Raw genomic sequence first — 23935 nt, 5'->3', positions numbered from 1 at the left:
ACAAAAAAGCAGAAAAAGTAGCCAATATGGTTTTAAATATAATTTGAGATTTTGCTAAGTAAGGGTGCATTCCCAGAGATTTAAATCGATCCAGAGATTTAGATTTAGATCGACCTAACTCCCTGGGGGTTCACGCTAAATTGCAGTCAGCTGAGCATGCACCATAGTTAATTCCCCCTTACAGCTTTTAGTAGGCAGGACAGATGCTTAAGCCAGCTAAGCTGACAGTAATCTTCTGAGACTCCCCACAGGGATAGATCGATCTAAAATCTATGGGAATGGGGTCAAAGAAGAACCATTGCCATCCATTTTGCAAGATCATATTAATGCTAACTCACCTTCATAAGCTTATGCTGGCATTGGCATGGTTATTGAATAGCCATGTTTCCCTTATCCTGGGCATTTGAGAATTTAGATGTGCTCAGGTGAACTAGAATTTAATTTACACATAAAGTGTCCTTTTAAGTGGGCTGAGGGGGGTTCATTGGAGTTCACATTAATATCAGTGGTGAGCCTTTGCACATGCTAGTACTTAAGGTAGATCCATATGTTAGGATCTATTTCCTTATCTGGTTACATAATCCAGAAATTAACTGTCATGTTATGGCATAATATGATGAGACAGGGACAACACTTAAAAGCAGAAGCACATGGGGTTGTGAATTTAAAAAAAAAAGATTTTTTGCTCTAAAAGTGTTTAATTTTTTATAGCACTAATATCTAGACAAGTATTTTACATAAAAGAAACAGGAAAAAAGTAACTTAGGCCAGGTAAACATATCAATTAACCTTCAGTCAATTAAATATTTCATTACAGGTTAGAGGGCCAACAGATTTCAGCAATTTTGATAATTATCCCAAAGACAAGGATATTCCTCAAGATGAACTTTCTGGGTGGGATAATGACTTTTAGCTTTGTACATCAGCTGAAGGAGGGGTAAAAAAGTAAAAAAACTTCCAGTGGAATTGTTGTATTCAGTACGCTTCAACAAAAGACCTAATCGAAGGAGATGGTTTGGGATCAATCGACAGTGTGGAGCATTGCTTAATCTCCAATGGCCAGACAATTGCAGAACAGAAACAGATGGGAAGAAATGGATACCCTCCAGACAAAAGCCAATAACACTGAAACTTGGGAACTTCAAATTGTTGCCCTTAACCCTTAGGGGTGCATATCTAAATTCCGAAGGTCTTTTGTTCCAGGGGGGCTTTTGTTCTGAAGGACCGCTGTTCCAAGGTACCATTCATCCAAGGGTCCCCTATTACGAGGGTCTGCTATATGTATTTGAGTATATGAGCCAAATTACATGAGTGAAGACAACAAAATGGCACAGGGGAGAGCAGAAAATGTCATAGCATAAAATAGTTAAAAGCGCCTCTCTGCACATGCAAGTAATACCATTGCGTTTAAGTGCGGCTAATAACTTTTTTCAGAATACGGTAATTCTCCAATCTATACGAACGATTTAAATTAATTATTTTTGGAAGATAATCATTTTGTTCGTAAGGCTTGAAATTCAGTCTGCTAAAAATTGCCACATGTTCGTATCCATTGAAATACGAATGGAATACGGCTGTACCGGAAGTTATCTCCACTTACATACATTGCTAAGTGTAAGCATTACTTTCAGATTAAATCACTGTGATCAGCTTTTAGCACAAACAAATTATTCTTGCGATATTGCAATGAATTAAAACAAACTAAACAAAAGTCGGGAATTCAAGTTAAGAAACAATTTCTTCATACTAAAGAGGTACATTTCTCCCAAGACAAGACAACATCGTTTTTCCCTGTTATGTTTTACCAAGACAGGACAACATCGTTTTTCCCAACTTCTGTCAAAAACAGACAAGAATATTTGCGTATCCAGTTGCATATTTTATTTAATGCGTGTTTACTTTTAATATGATTTCACATATAGAAAATTTGCAATATTAATAATGTCACCCCCCCCCCCCCCCCATTAGGCCTACATAAAATTTCTTCCGCCAAAACAAAATACTTGAAACTCCTCACAGTAGATATCACTGACGTTAATAGAGATTATACTTGATATAAAAAATAACATCAGCTCAATTCACGTCTATTTATGAAAGTTTTTTACAGCATATTAATTTGCACGCAATCAATGTAAACTTAATTAGAAAAAATACAGAAAACTGCAGGCAAATTTGTATAAAGTCATACGGCATCTTTATTTTTCACAATCACCAATATCAGTAATACAAACAAACAAACAAAAAAACATGAACTTTATCACAACTCAAATTAGAAAAATAAATACAATACAAGACAGAACTCCTCTTAAAAAATTTAATTTCCTAATGACTACCAAAAACAAAGAAAAACTCGATCATTGACTATGGATTTCTCATACTCTTCTGTTGTGCGTGGGTTTCACGTTTATAGATTTTACTGGAAACCAGTTATCGGTGAAACACCGATGGTGGATGTTGATGATCCAGTCGGCCGGCAGAAGTTAAGAAATGATAATAAACAGTAAGTAATTTATGTGTACTGATGCTTTCAATAATTTCTAAATAACAACAGGGTTTTAAAACTGGCCTGCAGCTGCCGGCGGGCAGGTTGAGTCCTTCTATCGTCTCATTCAAAAACAGCACAAATACATGATAACAATCTCTCCTGTCAAGTGGCAGTTCCTTTGTTTGGAACGGTGGTCTGAAAACTCGCTTTGACGAATCATGGGGCGAGTTTCAATTGGGCACACTTTCTGGCGTTCGGAAAATTTAAATTGTGCCCAAGGTGAGTTTAGTGATCGTTCGTACAGAACGGAGACAAAAAATTCAGATTCAGAGAAAAAACGTTTCGTTCGTAATTATTGCGGCGTTCGTATAGATTGGAGAATTACCGTAGCATATCCTTGGACTAAAAGCATTTGGAATATCGGACCTTCTGGCCTTTGGAATATCAGGCCCTCAAAACAGCAGTCGATTTTTTAACTTGGCTCCTACAGTCTTCGGAAGATACGGCTGTCCCCACTCTTAAAGGCATGGCTGGCAATAATGATGATGAAAAGCTAATTGCAATAGAAACACTTGGAATAAATTGCTGGCTGTTGTCATGAGACAATTTTTGAATTAACTTAAACAATGGGAATGGACTGGGAAAATGTTACTGCCATATCTTTCATTTTCTTTATGTGCAGATGCAGAGATTCAGTCCTTAAAGAAAACCACAGAGACATATACTGAAGTTGGTTGCCACTAAACTTTTAAATTGAGGATGCTTTTATGTGGTGATAACACTGGCCTGTAATTTATGGTCGGCTTAATTTTTGAGTGACAAATGTACATTTTTCAAAGGGCTATGGATGTTTGTCCAATCAAACATCCATCATAGTAAACAAGGAAGACACTGATGAGACACGTATTACAGCTAATGAGCAATTGTATAGTATATTATAGTCCTGGGTATTGTAATCATGATGAATGGGAAGTGTGCAAGTGGGATACCATGTGTCAGGATCTAAGTTTTAATTCCTGTAAGATATTTAAAATATTAATCCAGAAGGTCCATAGTCTGATGTCTTAATTCTGCATGCTGCACTTTTCACAACATTATTTATATCGTATCTTGGTGTTTATCTCTAATGTGATGGAGTTTCTTGCACTTTATGAATAATCCACTAATCTCTCTGATATATTTGTATATAGGAACGTAAAAAAAGTTTCACATTTTTTTGTCAAATGTTTGATCCAAACTCTAGTCATATAGCATCAGTATCTAGTCATTTACTCATCAATTACTAATATGGTATGAATACGTGTTCCTAGGAAAATGTGTTAACTGGATTATACCTGGAAATCATTAATCTTATTTAATTTAATAGCGTTTCACTCATCTTCACATTATTTCATATGAAAATTTTGAGTTATCATATCATAATATAAATACTGGAAAGTACATACATCTGACAATCACTGGCAGACAAAAACATTTACCTAATATTGAACAATTTATCTAGCACAAGACCAACATGTGCCAACTGTAAGTGTCTGCATTTATCTTAATCATTATTTTCTGTTCATGTCATCTGTCTCAGCCACCTACCTCATCCAGACTATAACTGCTCAGCTGTATTTTGTTTAACTTCATAAAATTGGGAAGTCTTGTTTGGTAAAAATGCAGGGCCCAAAATGCAAACCAAGTTAAAAAATCATCATAAATAGGTTACTTTCATAAGTTAGTCTTGCTGTCAGGTTTCTATTGTTTTATGTCATATTCAATGAAAAGTTAAAAAGACATTTCAAAGTAATTCCTCTTTTATTCCATCTATTTCGCCTTCTTTATATAATGCCATAACAGTAAAGTCTTTAAGGATAAGCTATATGACATGTATCAGTGTTTATTGCCAATTACTTTGTGCCAAACCAACAATGCATCATATTTGTACAGAAAACAAAATTGATCTCCATATTTACATGCTCATTGGTGGCTCTAGTGGGGGAACAGTGGGCAGATGCCCCTCCCCTAACTTAAGGGGTATCTCCTTTCCACCCCAACCCCCTCCCACCCCCCACCCCCCCCCCCCAACAAAAAAGTATAATAATAAATAGAGACATAACAAAGCAATTTTACAGAATGCTTCGCCCATGTGCCTCCTCCCTTAAGCTTAACTGGATTCGCCAAAATGCTTGCAATGTGATCTTTTTCAATAATGCATCATTTAATGACAGCATGTTTTAGATAATATGTTATAAATACTTAAAAAGACAAAGTTCCCATAGTAAAAAATTGAACTTTTCATATTTATTTATCAACATATCTTACAGACATCAAATAATTTAGTAAGCACAATATATTTCATAAACATTATTATACTAACAAACTGTTGTACCAAAGCAGCATTCTTGTTCTTTTTCACTGTATGTAGAACAAACAAAACAAAATTATTTATTAAATCTATTGTAACATATATCATCTCTGAATTCGAAAGTGCAACTCATGTATTATATTGTTTTAATTTTGGTTGTTATAGTCAAAATATCTGGTGCTATACAATGTAATATATTTTTAGCAATAAATTTTTTCTGTGTAGTAATTTCTATAGTATGTGTTTTCTGTTGAAATATAAACACCTCAGATAGCATTTGCCAGTGGGCCACTGGTGGCATACAGGGATGCTAGTCTTCCGGTTTTTACCGGAATTCCGGTTTTTTGCGTCCAGTTATAAAATTTTCTGGTACTATATTTTGTTCCGGAATTCTCGTTTTTAACGTGGGCGCGGACTGGACGAACGATGCGTCAGAGGAACGTCGCATTTCAACCATTGCGACAGAGCTGCGTTTCAACACAATATCTAGTCACAACCGTAGCACGTGATTTATTTATGGCGCTTGATTGGTTGGAAATGTAGGCTTTAATGTCGGCACCCATGTGGAAAGTTTTGACACCGCGTGCGCGGAATTTTGAACTAAACCAAACTAAATGGATTTCGCGGAGTGGGGAACAGACGATATTAGAAACATCGACATTACTGTCAAAAATAGATTTAGTTGGAGTTGGCTGGAGGAAAAGGACAATAATGACGATTTTTTTTCTACCTATGTTCGGAAGCGAAAGTCCCCCGGAGAAGCTTGGTGTGTATGGTCCAACGACGTGATCCGGTGCGGAAGCAGTGGTAAAAAAGCTCTGAAAAACCATGCTAAAACAACTAAGCATGCCAAAGCACGTAGTTGTTGCTTACGTGAGGGATCATTACTGTCTACTATGGGTGGTAGGTGTTTATGTACTGATGGCACTTCCATCTTGTCAATGTCAAGATTATCCTTGGAAACAACTGTTGAAAATTACCATGAAGTTGTGATGACATATATTGCAATATATTTATTAAATAAAAATTGAAATATAGTAATTGTTTCATAATCAATTTGTACCCCCCCCCCCCCCCCCCGGTCTTTGCCAAAAAAAAGGTCAGGTTTTCTTTCCGGACCCCACTAGCATCCCTGGGCATACTGGTAGTCCGGGTGGCCTGCCTCTGTTATGCCACTGGCACTCTCTGATATCAGAGACTTCTAAAATAGTATAAAAAATGGAAGTATTATAACAGTAGACCACTGGTGTTGTAAAGTTAACACCAACCAGGATGGCAGATCACTGGGTTGCTTTTGAAGGGTCACCAGTGCAGTGTCACCAACAACATTCTGTTACAGGTCAGAGTACCCCTTGGGTCTGGTCTTGGGAAAGGTAATGTTTGCTATTTTTATCAACAGGGAATGTTTCAACAAGCTTAGAGATACTACTGCCCATGCGTCAAGGTGTCAGAATCTCTTCCGAGCACAGCCGAGAATTAATTACAGCTTTGGAAGTAACTTGCTCGTGCTGCCAGTAATTATGCCACAGGGAATTCAGGGCACAGACCATGATCACAAGATACCACCAATAGATTTTTAGATTTTTAGAAAATAGATTTTTCGTGTAAATGGTCCCTTAGAGGATAAATATGTTGAAACTCTTGAAGAGGTCACAGTCATCTCAGATACTTACTTTTTCACTCATAAGAAAATATTTATTGTCCAGAAATCAGACTGGTGTCATTTTAAAATATTCAGATTATTTTAAGAGAAATTTTCAAGAGTCTCAGTCTCCCAAACCCACAAGTCCCAAGTCACCATGTCATAGTGATTCTACACCCCCTCAAAAGTACGGACGTTTAGAAGCTTCACAGGGTGTAGGGTTGCTTCCAACTTGTAACTATTGTAAGAAAAAAGGTCTTGTCATTGGTGAGTGTTTGAAACTTAAGATGAAAAATGACCTTGAAAAGCAACAGACTAATGCTTGTGCAGCTCTTAGAAGTGATATTAAAGCTGGCCACATGAAAGAATTACCGCATATTTCCAGCCATCCAACCTGGGGCATTTGTCAATGATCTGGTAGAAGCCCTGCCCGGAGATACTGACAAGACACAACAGTCAGTACTAGACATTGTGGACCTGTGCAAGACCCAAATGGCCAAAGATAAGAAGAAGGGTGAGTACTATTCGTGGCCGTGCATCTTAGCGTCTGAAGTACTCTCCAAGGGGATTTCCTCTAAAAATTGGGTGGAAAAATACATCTCAAAGCTCCCACCTAATCCTGGGAAACCCAAGAAGCCAATATGACCCAGATATACTGGGGAATCAAGAACTTTTTCAGGACCAGTCAGGCATATAAGGTTGGGAACCAACCCCAACATTACCCAAACCTCTTTTGTGGTGTCTGGGAGAGGAGGGAATGCCACACCAATTCCAACATCAGAGGCCATGGAGGTGGACGTCCTGGAGGAGGAGGTCTATTCTGCGGAGTCTTGCAATTCTTCGGAATTGCTTGGATCTTTAGATGGATCTGCTTCCAAAGGGAGTCCTAAGCCCCATGATTCTCTTTCAGAAAAAATCCCCAAGACTTGTTTTCTCAATGGAGGGTAGTAGACTGGCAGCTTTGGCGGATATTGCCACAAACTCACCCTACTCTTTTTTTGTTAGTTCAGGGGAGAAAACTGTAACAGTAACTACGCATGCGCTTCTCTTGTATATTGGATCCGATAGTGCTGCCACGTAGTGTCACTTAGCTTTTACTTGACGGCGGCACGCGTCCGACGCTCTTAGAAGGTTTAGGCCCCAAACGAGGTAAATCAAGATTTAATCTTTCATTATATTATTATTTTTATTAGAAATCAAAACTTTGAAGTTATCGTCTCGATTTACAAGTTGTTTATCACTCAATTTTAGAATTATTGTTAGTTTAAGAAGTTTCCATGTCAGCGTATGTGTTCGTAGGACTACATGTATGTTTTATGTTTATTTTAGTTCCACGGGAATAATATTTTGTCGGAACCGAATGGGAATAAAGATTTTACCACCAACTTGATGCAGTTTTTATTATTTATTTATTTAAAGACGCGTGCTGCTACAAAAACCCATTCATTTGGGCCAGTATCCCAAGCCGGAAAGCAAGGTTCTGCAAGTATGGGAGAGGAAGCCCATTCAATTTGGCAAGTACCCCAATTGAGAAAACAGGACAAAAGGCCAATTCCATCTCTCATGAGCCTCTCCTTCTCTTCTATTCCAAATACGGGGGAGAAAGCCAATTCAGTCGGGAAAGTATCCCAAGCCGGAAAAAACTCCCTTTTCTGAAAGAAGTAGGGAGGAGAAATCCCAAACCGAGAAAACGCAGGAGTAAGAAAAGAAAACCTAAATCATCAAAATCATCGAAGTCAGGTCAATCCGTGCAGAAGCCAACGACTGTTGCTGCATCTGGGGAATCTCAGAAACGAGAGTCTCTGACTGAGTCTGTGGGGGAGCCTAGCCTAAAAGTGGCTAAGGTTGGACCCAAAATGACCAAATGTCAAGATCCTGGATGTAATAACCCCAATATTGCAGTTAAAGCTAATGCCATGACACATATTCCTGATATTTTTGACAAGGGTTTGGGTACAGTCCCTGAGATTGTGGCCCTCAGAGTGAGGGCTTTGGAGTGAGCTACCTCGCTGATTTTCAGCATTAATAAACCCTTTGAAAACCTATGCTATTTTATATCTGCATCAGGTGATAAATTTGGCCTAAAAAATCAGGGGGTTTGGCGAAGCCCAATGGCTAGATCGAGCAAGCCCCCTGAAAAGAGCTTGGTGCCACTCTATCCCAGCAAGAAACCCTTCAGCCAGCAAACTCTGTGGAGGCACTTGTGCATTGTCAAGCTGTGCTGAAGTTATCTTCATGCATGAACCCAGCCCAGCAGGACTTATGGCTCAACCACTTCAAGGTGCCTGCAGGTCTCCAACGGACAACAGCGGTGGATGTAGTGATGGGAATTGGAGTCCCCGCTTTCGATAGCCATTGTCACTTGGACTGGACTCTCCAAGTGTTAAGTCTAAATGTAGATTGCATTAGTTGGGCCCTGCAGAAACAATCTTGCTGACGAAACAGGGTCAAGGTCCAGGTCGCAAGGAAAATATGGCTGACTTACGATGCACGTGTTGAGTATGTTTTCCATGACAAGGAACAAGTTTAAGGTTTTCAAAGAGAACTAACGAAGCGACACGTACAGAATCACGGAGGACATGCGACACCTCATATGTACATGTATAAAGAAGGTTAAAAAAAAGACAAAAGTCCAGGTCAGCAGTCAAAGTTATTTATGTCATGTTTTACAAGTCTTGTGTACTGTAAGAGACTGCAAGTTCATTTAAGCTATTACAAGTTCAAGAGGTTATACAAGTCTAGTAAGTTGCTAGCTTATGTATATTATTGCTTATTTATTAAGTTAAATTTTGTTCTTTTAAGCTTTGTAATGCATGTATGAAAATTAAATTTATAAGAGTGATATTCAATTATATACCCCTGTAAGTATACATGCATGTAGGTTATGTAAAGAAAGTAAAGCATAGATGTTTCAGTATCTCATAACAAGATAAGAACATGTCTATTTTAAACTTTATTTGTGTAGTTATAGTTAACAGTATTTTCATTGTTATTATTTCAGAACGTATTCATTGTGGTGATTCAATAAAAGTCTCAAGAAAAGATTAAGGTGTTTGTCAAGATATTGGATACTACACCAAGCTTATAATATGCCAATAATAATAATAATAATAATGTATTGCTTGACTGCATCAAGGGATTATATAGAGCATGCCCAGAGCAATGCAGAGATTAATCAAGGAACGCGCCCCGCACCATTTAGCATACTTGTCAGAAGTGACGAAAATGAATTCCTTGTCGCAGGCCTAACTGCACATAAAAACTAGTAGTTTGGGGTTCGTGGAATTCATCTTACATAAGCATTGAACAAACAACACTATCCTATTGATTTTGATATATGAGTCAAAGCTTTATTTCATTTCAAATCACCGACTCTGAATCGCCAAATATTTGCCCGCAATAAACAGCCATAATTTCGGAAGTTAGTTTTTCTTCTGTAGTTTCACCAATGTGAGACAGAGGGTGTAAGTGTACCTGCTGCTAACTGGAAGAAAATCACACATAAGTACCAGAGTGATTGGAGTCAGACATTCCTGTGAATTAAACCTTCGAAAAAGGGGAAATTGTTTGCGTACTGTCAGGTATATGACAAAGATTTGTCAATCTAAGGGGGGGTTGCAACAGACATTATAGTCCATTTGAATCATGGGGCTCACAAAAACACGTCTCTGGTTGGTTGTTAGCCTTTACAAACTGAGAAACCGCATTTCAGAAAAATGTCACCAGAGAGGAGCTTTCGTTCACCGATTTCCTTATAGAACACAACATTTCCCTGGCGGCGAGTGACCACGCCAATGAATTGTTCAGAAAGATGCTCTGTAGATTGCTCTGTAGATATTGATAATTATTATCATGGATTGTACTCTCTGTGAGTGAATATAAGATATTTTTAATGATACTGTTTTTTGTTTGAAATTACTGTTCTTTTTATTTGGCTCCTGATTTTATGAAAGCTAAGGTTGGCAACTCTGCAATACTAGCTGTGAAATGATATCCTCTGCTATCCCTACTAGTACATGTGAAACTCACAGAAAATTCCAGCCAAGTTGGCTGAAATTACACTCTTCATGGCTAGAGTATGATTCAAAGAACAATGTTATGTTTTGCATTCTCTGTCGTAAGGCTGGCAAAAAATCAAGCAGTCCATATGCATCGCCTGTGGTTTCAGTTAGAAAGAAAGATGTTAGACTAAGACTCTGTGTTGATTACAGGGCACTCAGTGCCAAGACAAGGAAGTTCGCATACCCACTACCATAGGTACCTACGAGAGGTGTCCAGCATGGTAATAAACATGGACGAGGTACCCATGCTCTTCTCCCTGCAAAGATACTGTGAGAAAGATGTGAAGATAATCTTAACTGGTGCCAGAAAGAAACATTTTACTGTTGTCCAGGTGGTTACTGCAGAAGGCGTAAAAGTGCTATCAATGATACTTTTCAAATGTAATATCAATCTAGGTCTTATCTTTCCATCAAATAAATGTAATAACATTTCATCATGTAGCGCAATGGCTGCCGCTCATCTTTTTGTTTGTAATGAAAGAAGGTGAATTTACATGCCTCAATGAGACGTTTTGGAAGAGCTGACAGAGAGGGGTGTGCTGAGGAGGTACAGGCTATCCAAGAGGGGCATCAGACTGCTGATGGAGAAGATAGAAGGCCAGCTGCAGCATAGAACAGCAAGATCCCAAGCCCTGCCCCCCAACACAAGTCCTTGCCTGTCTTGGCGTGGTTGCAACAGGGAGTTTTCAGGCTGTGATTGGAGGTAGCCTTAGGATCTCCACTGCCTCTGTTTCTTGCTCAGTCCACAAAGTGGTGGGAGCCATCTTGGAGAGCAGCGACCCTGCATTAACCATCAGATTTCTGTGAACCCCAGCCCAGGTTAGAGCCTTGAAGGGTGGTTTTCACCTCATTGATAGCTTCCCAAATGTGACTGGGGCTATAGACGTTACATTATTTCCAATAGTTGCACCACACAGAGAGGAGAATCTGTAGGTTTGCTGCAAGGGTTATCATGCACTAAACATACAGGCTGTGGGTGATTCCACACTTAGGTAAGTGCAACTTTCGTTTTAATGTTTACATTTTACCTTTACACTACTATCGCAATCACAACTGTTTCAATCTCTATATTAAGTTATAATGGGGATGACTTATTTTGGTAATTAAAGGAGAATGTAAAATATAATTCCTTAACAAACACGAAGTACCATCAATGGATATAAGAACAAAGTTGTATTAATTAGCAGTTTTTTTATTATAGAAGGATGAGAAATTGACAAAATGATTTGTGGCTGTTATGAAAATACATAATTTTTATAATTGAGCATTTTATCACGTCTTGCCATTAGCATATACCAAGCACTTTTCCAGAGAAGCTCCCAGAGCTCTCGATTGCGGGATTCCCACCAAATGGCCCCAAAATCCTGCATGTAAATTGTCGTCTTAATTACACTATGCAATAGATTGTCCATTTGTCATAAACTTCTTTTTCTATATTCAACATAAGTTCACGTGATCAAACTAATACATGTATATGGTAATCTTTCAAAGACATCAAGATTTTCTCAATTCCAAAAAGTTACAACTTTAATTTTGATTCACTATGAGAATCAGAAGGACATCCTGTTCTCAGAATTTCACTATAAATATGGCCCAATTTCATAACTTCTATCAGTCACCAAGATGAATTATCTAGATGCAAGTCTTCTAACATTCAGAGAGTTGTCAGCAGCAACAACCACTACCCAAGCTACAATAGCTTGGTGCCAGCACCATGGCCTTCTTGCTAATAACAAGATCTGTCCCAAATGTGGAAACCAAATGGTTCTGTTTGATGGAGGTAACACATCAGACAACTGCCGCTAGACATGCCCCAGACCTTGTCGCAGAGAACTTTCAATTCGCGAGGGCACTTTTTCTCAAGGCAGCAAGCTATCAATAAGCAACATTGTGAACTTTATATACTTTTGGGCATATAAAGAGTGTACATTCATAAGGGTGCAACATGAGATGTCCTGGTCTAGTCATACATTCACAGACTGGAGGAACTTTCTTTGAGATATATGTGTTCAATATTTTGTCACCAATCAATGGAGAATAGAAGGCCCTGGGAGAACAGTTCAGATTGACAAATCCCACTTTGTTCGTCAGAAACATAACAGTGCTGCCACCCTGTTACCAATGTTGCAACAGTTCGTTCTTCCAGGTAAAACAGTGGTGTCAGACCTGTGGGCAGCCTATAACACTATAGACAATCTGGGATATCAACACTTGACAGTGAATCACCAAGTCAACTTTGTTCACCCTAACACTTGTAGAGAACATGTGGCAGAGGGCCAAGAGGCAAAACAAAAAGAAGAGTGGGACAGCCAGGTCCCAGCTGGAAAGTAATATGACTGAGTTCATGTGGGGCCTTTCTTTGGGAGATAATCCATTTCAAAACATCCTGGAGCACATAAGAATATCCACAGTGACTTGAAAGTTACATGACTGTAATTACATGTACTGTTTTGAACAGTGGCCCATTGCCCGATTAAATATTTAGTCCAAATACTAAGAATCAGAATATAACACAATGTTTATTAAACATTACATAAAATATAATGTAACGTAAAAAGATAAATAAACAATAATAATAATAGGTAAACCATGATTATACTAGTATCTGTAACAAATTACTACATAACAAAATCTTGCAAATGGGCCACTGTTCACTGTTCAGTGATGGCGCCTCAATCAAGACTGGGTCACAGAGTGGTGTGGCTACAAAATTTTAGGACACAAGTCCACAATGCATATCATTTCATTGTATGACACATAGACTTAACTTGTGCTCAGCCAAGGCAGCTGAAGGTGTTCTAATTTAAAGGATGTATTTCAAGATACATTACAGGAACTGTTTCGTTATTTTAGCAAATCCACTACAAGAACATTAGAGCTCAAAAAAATTCAAGAAATAATAATCCCCTCAATACACAATGAAAGAGGTTCATGAGATTTGGATGGCATTTTATACAGCCTTACAGATAGTATTTCATACATGGAAGCTTGATGAATGCATCCACGGTTTAGATGGTGTGATCTGCGTCGCAGATGACCTAATGGTCTATGGAACAGGAGAAACAGACCAGGAAGCTCTAAGAGACCATGACGAGAAACTCGGAAATCTGCTGAAACGATGTCAAGAATTGGGCATACGTCTAAATGCCAACAAAATGAAACTACACCAGAAGTCAGTCAACTTCCTAGGACATCTGATCACCAATGAAGGCTTGAAGCCCAACCCGAAGAAAGTGGAAGCGGTGATGCAGATGCAGAGACCAGAGGATGTCGAAGGAGTGCAGCAACTAAACGGATTTGTCAATTACCTAGCTAGGTTCCTCCCAAGACTATCTGATGCCATGGGACCAAACAGGCAGCTGATAAAAAAAGATGTTCCATGGAACTGGTCCAGTGTTCAAGACAAGGCACTACGAGAGGTGAAAAAACTTGTGAGCAAAGCACCGATTCTGCGCTATTATGACCCAGAAAAAGAGCTGACCATCCAGTGTGATGCAAGCAAAACTGGACTCGGGCAGCCTTGCTCTAAGAAGGACAGCTGATAGCCTTTGCCAGTCAAGCACTCACCGATACAGAGACAAGGTACGCTCAGATAGAAAAGGAGATGTTGGCGATTGTATGGAGCACTGAGAAGTTCCATCAGTATATTTTCGGTCGTCAGATTAATGTGATGTCAGACCACAAGCCATTACAAAGCATCATAAAGAAGCCTTTGGCTAATGCACCAAAAAGAGCATGCTTATGGGACTGCAGCAATACAATGCATCTGTATCGTACACACCTGGCAAAGAGATGACTCTAGCAGACACTCTGTCCCGAGCATACCGACAGACAACAGAAGGACATAAGGCAGAATTTGAGAATGTAAACGCAACAAAGTATGTGGCAATCTCGGGATCAAGGCTTGAAGTCATCCTCTGTGGCTTTTTTCTGACAGCATCTCTGTTTTTCAGTGTTTTGAATTTTTTCTCAATTATTTCAGACTTACCAATGTCACAGCAAGATGGCCTGGGAGTGCCCATGACTCCTTTGTATTCCACAATAGCATGTTGTTTGAAAAATTGATCAGTGGCGATATGCCCCAGGGGTATTTGCTGGGGGATAGTGGTTATGCTCTATCTCCTTATTTATTGACACCAAAGGCAAACCCAGCAAACAGGGCAGAAGAAAGGTACAACACATCATACAAAGACCTGAAGCTGTATAGAGCAGTGTTTTGGTGTAACAAAATCTCACTTCAGGTACTGGATGTTTTAAAATTGTTAATTTTTAAAATTATATTATCAATGTTTGGAGCATAGATTTTCAGATATGATGGGTTTTTTAAAAATTAAATATGTAGTGAGATAAAGAATAATAAAATAAAATAGAAAAAATAGAATGCAAAATGAACAGAATACTGTAGGGGAGCTATTTTGAGTAATCTGCATGATCTCCATGCCATGAAGGATGCCATATGGGCCACATTGTTTCACTCTATGTCCACTGATGATGGTCCACATCACAGCAGGTGCCCCATGGGTTAGGACTCGTGGTGTTTTTACAACAGAGCTATAGCTAAAGGGGAAGAACCCCCACCACAAGAAGGAAAAAATTCTACCTACTTGTCCTATAAATCAGTCCTTGTGCCTATTTATAAAAGAATGACTGATGAAAATTTGTTCAAAAAAATGACCCATGGGAAAATCAGCAATGCCAATGAATCGCTAAATAATCTAATCTGGATTCATTGCCCCAAAACCCTGTTTGCTGGGAAGAACAGAGTGGAATCTGCAGTTGCCCTAGCTGTTGGTTAGTTCAATAGAGGTAACAAGCATCTTGCTCAAGTCATGCTAAACATGGCTGAAGAACCAACAGAAATCTGCATGGCCTCTCTGGCTAGGGCAAATGAGCTGCCAATGAAAAAGAGCAACCTGCAAGCTGACTACCGGGCATGCCAGGAGAGGAAAGTCAAAAACAAGCAGAAGAAAAGAAGTTTAGCTGTGCAGGAGGCCCAAGAAGGACCAACATATGCAGCAGGGGCATTTTAAATGAATAATAAAGTGCTATGTACAAAATGTAAAAGTTTGAAAATAAATTGATAAAATAAAATATAATGACTATAAATTGAACATCCTCAGATGTGGAACCATTACCAATCCTGATCCAAAGACAGTTTTTAGATTTATTTTTTTCATAAACACCACAAATATATGCCTTGGGCTTTGCAAATAATTTCCTCTTTATTCAGTGGTGCAAAAATATAAAACCTGGATGAAGACCCCTGTCACTATGCATTTATAATGCAAATAAAACTTTAAAATGTAAAAATCTCGAAATTGCATTTTTGGTCTTTATCGTAAAATTCATGAGCTTATATCTTAGAATTGGCTTGTTATATCTGAATAAAACTTGGAAACTATGTGTGTTATGCTTCTTTCTTCATTTTGTCAGAAGGTATTTTTATTTGCAAGTAAGGGGTCAATTTTATAGGTAATTCTGTATCAGTGACCGCTACAAAAGACATAAAATTTTTTTAAAATTCAAATAATTTTATTATTAATTTATAATCTCAGAATTCCTGCTGTTAAAATCTATTTTAAGTTGTTTTTTGCAAAAAAAAAAAAAAAAAAAAAAAAAAAATTAAAAAGGTGTTATGGTTTTTGAGATATAATGATTTAAAATTTTCCCCAAAAACATGCATAATTAGCCTAATTTGCATAACCTAATTTTTATATGATAATGAGCTTTTAAAATTGTTAATTTTAATATTTTTCATCATACCCTGACATTTGGAAAACATTTTGAGGTGTCTCAGCTAGGTCCAAAAATTCCAATTTTTAGGTGTAGAGTCTCACCTTAATGTCAAAATTGGATGTGCTTCTGCAAAACATTATGGATGTGTGTTCACGTTTCAAAATTAGGGCTATTCACATTGAAATCTTAGAGAGTTTAGAAAGTAATGCCTTTATTAATGGATTTATCTGATTTGTGGCAAGATGTGGATACCCACTGAAAGTTTTCAGTGTTAATGGAACAAATTTGGTTGGTGCAGTAAATGAATTGACTGCTAGTTTCAAACGGCTGACCAAAAACAAGATCATCGACCACATGAAGCGCAAGAGTGTGGAGTGGGTGTTCAACCCTCCTCACTGGTCTCATTTTGGGGGAGTTTGGGAAAGAATGATTAGAACTATCCAGAAAATACTTGTGGCACTTTTGGTTGATAACAGATCATTAACGGACTGGGATCTTGTCACAGTGACATGTTAAGTCAAAAACATTATAAATAGCAGACCCATCACTAAGGTTAGTGATGATTACACCAACTTCAATGCTCTCACTCAGAATCATTTGTTGATTTTTCAAAATAACCCTTCACTTCCTTGGGGTGATTTCTCTCTCTCTGATACGTACAGAAAAATCTGGCGTCATGTTCACTTCATTGTTGATCATTTCTGGAAACGTTGGACGAAAGAATACTTACCCATTCTACAACACAGATCCAAATGGAATTTACCTCAGAAAAATGTCAAGAATGGATTTTTGGTTATGATTATGAATTCAAACTCCCCTAGGGGTCAATGGCCTATAGCTATTGCTGAGTAAGTACGTTTTAGTAAGGATGGTTTAGTCAGGAGTACATTGCACAATGTTAGTTTTTACATTGATATTATGGGATAGAACGCAGTTTTCCACACGTGATATGAGAATGGAAAAAATAAGATAGTCGTATTCCGAGATGTTTAAGAGATCAGGCATATAAGAAAGCAGATACACGTTATAGGTTATTACTGTTTGGAGATGTTCAATGACTTATACTTAACTAAAGAAAGCAGACACACGTGACATTATTTTAACGTTTTAATTTAATTCTATTTTATTTTATAGTTGACGGTATTTGGTTTTTGGTTTACGATTGGATCAATAAACATTCAGTTAAAACGAGAAGGCTGTTCTTATATCAAGGAGTGCAAGAGGCTACAACTAGCCCAAATGGGTTTAGAAAGTCCTATTTTACATTTATGTTGCATGGCACAACTCTGCATATAAAGACATAATATTATATCACTGTGATTCACTATGTTGTTGTATTTTATTATCATTTGTTTATGCATCATCTGTTTCCATAATATTTTATGTAAGGACAAGAAGCATGTGCTCGCACTATGTCTGGCTTTTTAAAATGGCAAGTGTGTTTGATACCCAGAAAAAAAAAGAGAAAAAGGAGACAGTCATCAGAAATTTAAAGGGGACGGCAGCAATTCTGGCACTGGATCAATACAGATCGGTGAGCTTTTAACATCTTATTGATACTGCATACACTGGTACAATGCAGTAGCCCTACTTAATGCATAGGAGAAAAAAAAATAAAACGAAAAATAACAAAAAGTAAAAACAAAATAACTTGTGTAGATCATTGTTTTCTTGTATAAGTGGAGTATCAATCAGTGATATGCGACTTCCTGGTAAGGTCAATTAATAAGTGTATACATTATCCAGATAGAACACAGGAGGCACATATGTTGTTATCCACCGGGGGGGGGGGGGGGGGGGGACTGACGGGTGATTGATGGAATATCACCAATGGGCCATATCGGAAAATCAGAGGCCCATTGAACAAAAATTGATGGGGCTACTGGTGACTGCCACTGATGACCCAATAGTAAAGACATTGGAAGCCCAAAAGTGGGCCATTGGTGCATGCTATCTGGGATGGTAAAACTCTCTCCTCTTCCCAAAATCTTTTTGTCATTAGGTTTCCAAGCTAAATTTAATAAAATAAATAATTATTTCAACTGATTAAGTTGAAGTACTTCCTTCCAGAATGATCTAACAGTGACAACAGACTTGCAAATTATCAAGGAAATGAACATAAAATTATGTGGGTTTCCATTTTTTTTTTATCAAAATGATATGTTATCCATTATATATTTTCAGTTAACCAGTCTCCATGACTTGAGATAATACCTGCTGTCCCACTACATTTTCTGTCTTTGTTTCATCTTCTAAAGACTCAGTCTTGCTGTTAACATTTGACTCCCCCAACTCTACTCTTTTCTCTATGACATCCATCTGGGATGCTTTGGACTCACACTGTTCCTTGTCCTTTGCTGATATTTTCCTCATTTTTATATTCTGTATGTATCGTAATTCTCCATTCCACTCCCTTAAAACAAAATGCATTTGCAAACATAAATAAGTATTTCACATACATGTACATGTATCTGCCAAATAACAACAAAGAACAACTACACATCTACCAGATGTTGTGAGTTTCTTTGGAGGTATATATGTAGAAGTAGTCCCTTGCACTTACAAATGGGGTCACAACATTACCCAAGGAATTTGGCAATTAGAAGAAGTACTTCACTGCCCAAACATAAATCTTTCATCACACTGCCATTTATATTTGTTACATTGTGCTCCAATTTAGCCACTTACAAATAGTATGTGTTAAGGAGTGTTGTTGCATGATAACGTTTTTTTAGCCTCTTAGTATGCTTTATAAGCTTTGTGAAGTGCACTGTACATACTATTCACGGTAAATGCATCTTTTAGAATATCAAATTAACTCACCTGAAATATTTCAGTCTCTTTCCATTCAAGATATCTGGCACTTCTGTAAATAATAAGTAAAATTCCACCAAATGTATACCATACACATTTATATTATGTCCTTTGAGTAAAAAAAGAGAAACAAGGCAGCAAAGCTGTCAAATGTACAGACAAAAAACAGAAAATAAAGATGCAAAAAAGGTCATTTTGTCAATTTTGATGCAATAATAAATAATGCTTTTAATAGCACTGTCAGTCAACACTGAATTTTAATCTTGCACAACGGGTAACATGGTCAATAACAGGAGCAGACCCAGAGGTATTTTCTGACAGTATTACAAAGTATCTATGTTGATCCATCCTCCATTTTGATGGTCTTCCAACAGAAAAAAATAGATACCAGTCAATATAAAGTTAATAACCTGACTGTCTTCCGGAAGACCCAGAAGATGGTCTCAATCCACCCCTTCAATAAGATTACAGTTTCAGGACCATGAGAGTTCAAATTCACATTATGAAAGTCTCAATATTTGAAAAATGATGACAGTGCATAAAATAATATTACATAATGTTTAAAGACATAAAAAACAATACAACTGCTTATGTAGAAATACAGAAAATGTGCAGAGCCCCAGGCAGATGAGAGTTAAAAGTCACAAATGCAAGTGTTTGAGAAAAAATTATAAAGGAAAACAACAAAACTAGAAAAGCACTTTGAGAGTGCAGACCTCTGCCAAGGCAGCAATTGTTGATTATTATTGATAATTGATTGATTATTGATCCGGACCACCACCAAAAATTAATCATTGTCCTCTTTGGCCCACTTCCGACAGTTCCTGAAAATTTCTGCAAAATTGGTCCATAACTTTTTGTGTTATGTGGATGACAGACAAACAGGGGTGAAAATATAACCCCCTTGGCAGAGCTTGAGGTAAATATAATTCCAATGAAGATGCTATTCAAACATTTAATCTTCCAGTTTGATATATATATATATAACTTATTTGCAATATTAAACAAAATTTACCTGCATAATTATCACTGCTTCCTTATTATTAATCTAGCAGAGAGCTTTACCTTTGGGAGTTTACAGGGAAATATCAACAAGTGTGCTTTACGTAATCTCATTTAATGGCCTATTAAAGCAAATGACTTTATAACTCTGAAATTAATCTAGTGATACCCAAGGGTAATTTACAGACTGACCCACTCAAAGTTCTTCAGGCCCATAAGTCACACCTTAAGAAAAGCACAAAACCATAATGCCCAAAATAGGAGACTACCAATCCTGATGCAATAATACATTATGTTTAACTGCACAGTCAACATCAACTTATGCACAACAGGTAACACAGACGAAAGTAAAAGCATAAGGCTCCAGGCCCATCAGAGTTCAAGTTTATACTTAGAAAGTGCCAGAATGAGAAAAATGAAAATTTCACAAAAAATGCATAAATACAATAAACATGATAATCCAATAGAGCTGGTTTTCTCATGAGCTGAAGGCCAATCCTAAAAATCGTACTTGTAAGTTTAAAATTATAATAAGTAGCACAGTTTTCTTTTCATAATGTTTGCAGTAGCAGTGCAAAAAGATTGTTGTCAATTTTGATGTAACATTACATAATAAATTAGAGAATTATTATCACCAATTTTTGTTTATTGACCATAAATAGGATGGACATGTAGAAAATATGATTACCATTTGGCTTCATGTCCATGGGAGCTCCGAGTCCCACAATGAATATGCCAAAAAGATAATGAATATTACACTAAAATGTATAACTTCCAGAAAAAGAAGCCAATTAGACTGCTTTTCTAACTCAGGCTGCATTTTAGTCCTGTGTTTCTTTTTTGAAAGTTTGACAGTCATAAGTAACACGGTTTTCCCATAATGGTCATCAAGGCAGCAGCACCAAAAATTGTGTTTTCTTCTATTTTGATGCAACATTACATAATGCTTAACAGCATACTGACCATCGATTTTTAATAATAAAATATAAGTGTCATGGATTTTCACAAAATGTGACTAGCATGGGTCTTCAAGCCCGTGGAGGTTCTAAGTCACACCTTGGAAATGCCAATATGTGAAAAATTAAATTTTCACAAAAAACTGTTTAATTGCCAGAAAAATTTACCAAACAGACTGCATTGCCTACTGAAGCTGTATTTTAGTCCCATGTTTCTTTCCTGTAAGTTTGAGAACAGTAAGTGACATGATTTTCCTTAAATGGTCATCATGGGAGCACTGCCCAAAATAGGGGTTTCTTCAAATTTTGATGCAATATTACATAATGTTTTACAGCATAATGACCATCAATTTTTAATTATAAAATATTAGTATCATGGTTATTCAGAAAATGTAACTAGCAAAAGTCTTCAGGCCCATGGAACTTCAAAGTCACATATTGAAAATGCCAAAATGTAAACAAGACAGCACTGTTCTGAAATGGGTTTATTTCCATTTTTAACACTTTTTTAACATAAAACAAAATAAACAGTTTACTGCCATTTTTATATGACCAATGAAGAAAATTGATGAGATGGGAAAAGTATCAATAGAACAGTGTTAAATGTCCAACTTCCTCCATTCTGAGATTCTGAACATAGTGGATGAATGCATCTGAAAAACTGCAATGATATGAGTTTATTTCCATTTTTGACACTTTATTACACAATACATGATAACAAGTTTACCTTCATTTTTACAAAATCAACTAACAATGTTGTAAAGATGCAGGAAATGTCAAACAAACACTTTTACGTATCTTATTAGTTCAATAATGAGACTGTTAACATGCTTAAGAATTGAATCTGAGGAAATGTGAAAAAAACAGTATAACTTCTAAAATAATGGCCCGATTATGCTGATTTTCGAACTCAACCTGTGTTTTAGTAAGATTGACCACTCCTGTGAGTATAATTACAATTGGCCAATCCGTTTTTCTTATATTGTGTTATCAGTGTTGCATTTATATTGAAAATAGTGAAAAAACAGCATAAATTCCCTCAAAATAGCCCAATCATGCTGATTTTCGAACTTGACCTGCGTATTATGAATATTCATCAGTTCTGTAAGTTTCAAGTCAAAAAGTAAAACGGTTTTCCACTTATCGTGTTATCGGTGCTGCATATATGCTGAAAAAAGTGAAAAAACAGCATAAATTACCTAAAAGTGACCCGATCATGCTGATTTTGGAACTTGACCTGCGTATTATGAATATTCATCAGTTCTGTAAGTTTCAAGTCAAAAGGTAAAATGGTTTTCCACTTATCGTGTTATCGGTGCTGCATATATGCTGAAAAAAGTGAAAAAACAGCATAAATCCCCTAAAAGTGACCCGATCATGCTGATTTTCAAACTTGACCTGCGTATTATGAATATTCACCAGTTCTGTAAGTTTCAAGCCAAAAGCAAAAACGGTGTTCCACTTATCGTGTTATCGGTAAAAGTGCACGACGGCGACGACGGCGCCGACGGCGACGACGGCGACGACAGACGCAGATGATGGCTATATGTACAGACACATCTGTGTCTGTACATAAAAAGATAAATCATTCCAGGACTATTAACTCACAGCACAGTCTTTCCTGTATGATATTACTCTTATGACAGACACAAACACGCACAGTAAAATTTACCTTTGTTAAGAACAACTACAATAACCAAGTGAATTTTTGCTTGGAATTCCCCCAATGGCAATGTAATTAAAATTTTATACATCAAAATGAAACCTATAGAGATAGTTACCCAAAAAGTGTTGTGATTAAGTTTATCTATGCCCTATACATACCAATACCCATTTCTTCATACTCTCTCTTGTCTCTCTCAAGAGTTGTCTTGATAGCAGTCTCCCTTGACATGTGCTGCCCCCCTTGACGAGTTTTAAGACTATTCTTGATAAGCTCTATCTGTTCCATTTCCTCATCAAATCTATGAAGATATCTGCAGAGACAAAATAAAATACCATTCTATGAATACAGGCAAACTTATACCCTGAGCAAAGTGCATGCATCACATGAATTTAACTCCATCACACATCATACCCTACCTGACAAGTGCAGTATAAATTGTAAAGGCACAAACAACATTTAAACTATAAAAATTATAAAATAAAATAACCCCACATACTCTTCAACCAGCAAACAAAGTTCCAGCTTGGAGTACACTGTCTTCTGGAGATCCACGTTCTCTTTGAACCACAGTAACTTGTTTCCCAGGACCTCCAGTTTGGTAGCCTGGTCTCCATGAGCCCGGTGAACTCTCTGTTCGTGGTTTGCTTGCCTGGCCAACTGGGCTGCCTTCCTGCTTTGAGGGTGGATGGGTTTCTGGCGCCCTGGGATATTGGCCTTTGGTGCCTTAGGCTGAGGAAAAGAAACATACAACCATACTCTTTATGCAAGCTTAACTATGTACAAGTAACACTGAACTCAAATCATTCACTCTAGAGAGAAAAGATTTTGTCTTTATTACTTTAGCCTTTGCTTCATTTACAGTTTTCATTGTTTTGAATCAATTACTTTTCCCGCACAACAGATTCAAAGTCAATAGCTTCACCACTTCCCTGAATAACAAAAAGAACGTAAAAACCGTAAGAATACTTCAAATGAACTAAACTGGACCATACCATGCCTGTTAGCCTCACACGTGCGTTCGGGTGTTGATTCCCACTGCAGTAGAGAAGAGCGCGATTGATGTTCCGGTTTTCTCAACTAACACATTGAACCAGCTCGTACAGCTGTGCATCTTTGTGTGACATAAGAGAATAACGAAGGGATATTTTAGCGGATTTTAGCTGCAAAACACACAATTATATTTTTTCATCATCTATAGATAGAAATAGGCGTTAAAAATGGAA

At 37.4% G+C, this 23935-nt stretch overlaps 2 protein-coding genes across 5 annotated transcripts in view; one reads left to right on the top strand and one right to left on the bottom strand.

Annotated features, from left to right (window-relative positions):
• The window catches only part of LOC106155341 (cGMP-dependent protein kinase 1), a 30196-nt gene extending 25133 nt beyond the window's left edge, over nucleotides 1-5063 (top strand). For all 4 annotated transcript variants that reach the window (XM_087007021.1, XM_087007022.1, XM_087007019.1 and 1 more), the window contains one exon: nucleotides 818-5063. In XM_087007021.1, coding sequence (XP_086863147.1) covers nucleotides 818-913 — 96 coding nt within the window. In that variant the 3' untranslated portion in view covers nucleotides 914-5063. The remainder of the gene's footprint in view (nucleotides 1-817) is intronic.
• Nucleotides 5064-9796: 4733 nt separating this feature from the next.
• Nucleotides 9797-23880, bottom strand: LOC106163290 (translation machinery-associated protein 16-like). Its single transcript, XM_087007032.1, has 5 exons — nucleotides 23705-23880; nucleotides 23209-23441; nucleotides 22871-23022; nucleotides 19098-19140; nucleotides 9797-18687 (listed from the first exon to the last, which is right to left on the bottom strand). The coding sequence occupies exons 1-5, from the start codon at nucleotides 23705-23707 to the stop codon at nucleotides 18459-18461; spliced, it is 660 nt and encodes a 219-aa protein (XP_086863158.1). The 5' UTR covers nucleotides 23708-23880; the 3' UTR covers nucleotides 9797-18458.
• Between the last annotated feature and the right edge of the window lie 55 nt (nucleotides 23881-23935).

The sequence above is a fragment of the Lingula anatina genome, chromosome 2 (assembly GCF_051362555.1).
Source record: "Lingula anatina isolate TDL-2025a chromosome 2, LinAna3.0, whole genome shotgun sequence".
Taxonomy (NCBI): domain Eukaryota; kingdom Metazoa; phylum Brachiopoda; class Lingulata; order Lingulida; family Lingulidae; genus Lingula; species Lingula anatina.
The sequence above is the reverse complement of the archived record's forward strand: the minus strand, read 5'-3'. Positions and strand labels throughout refer to the sequence as shown.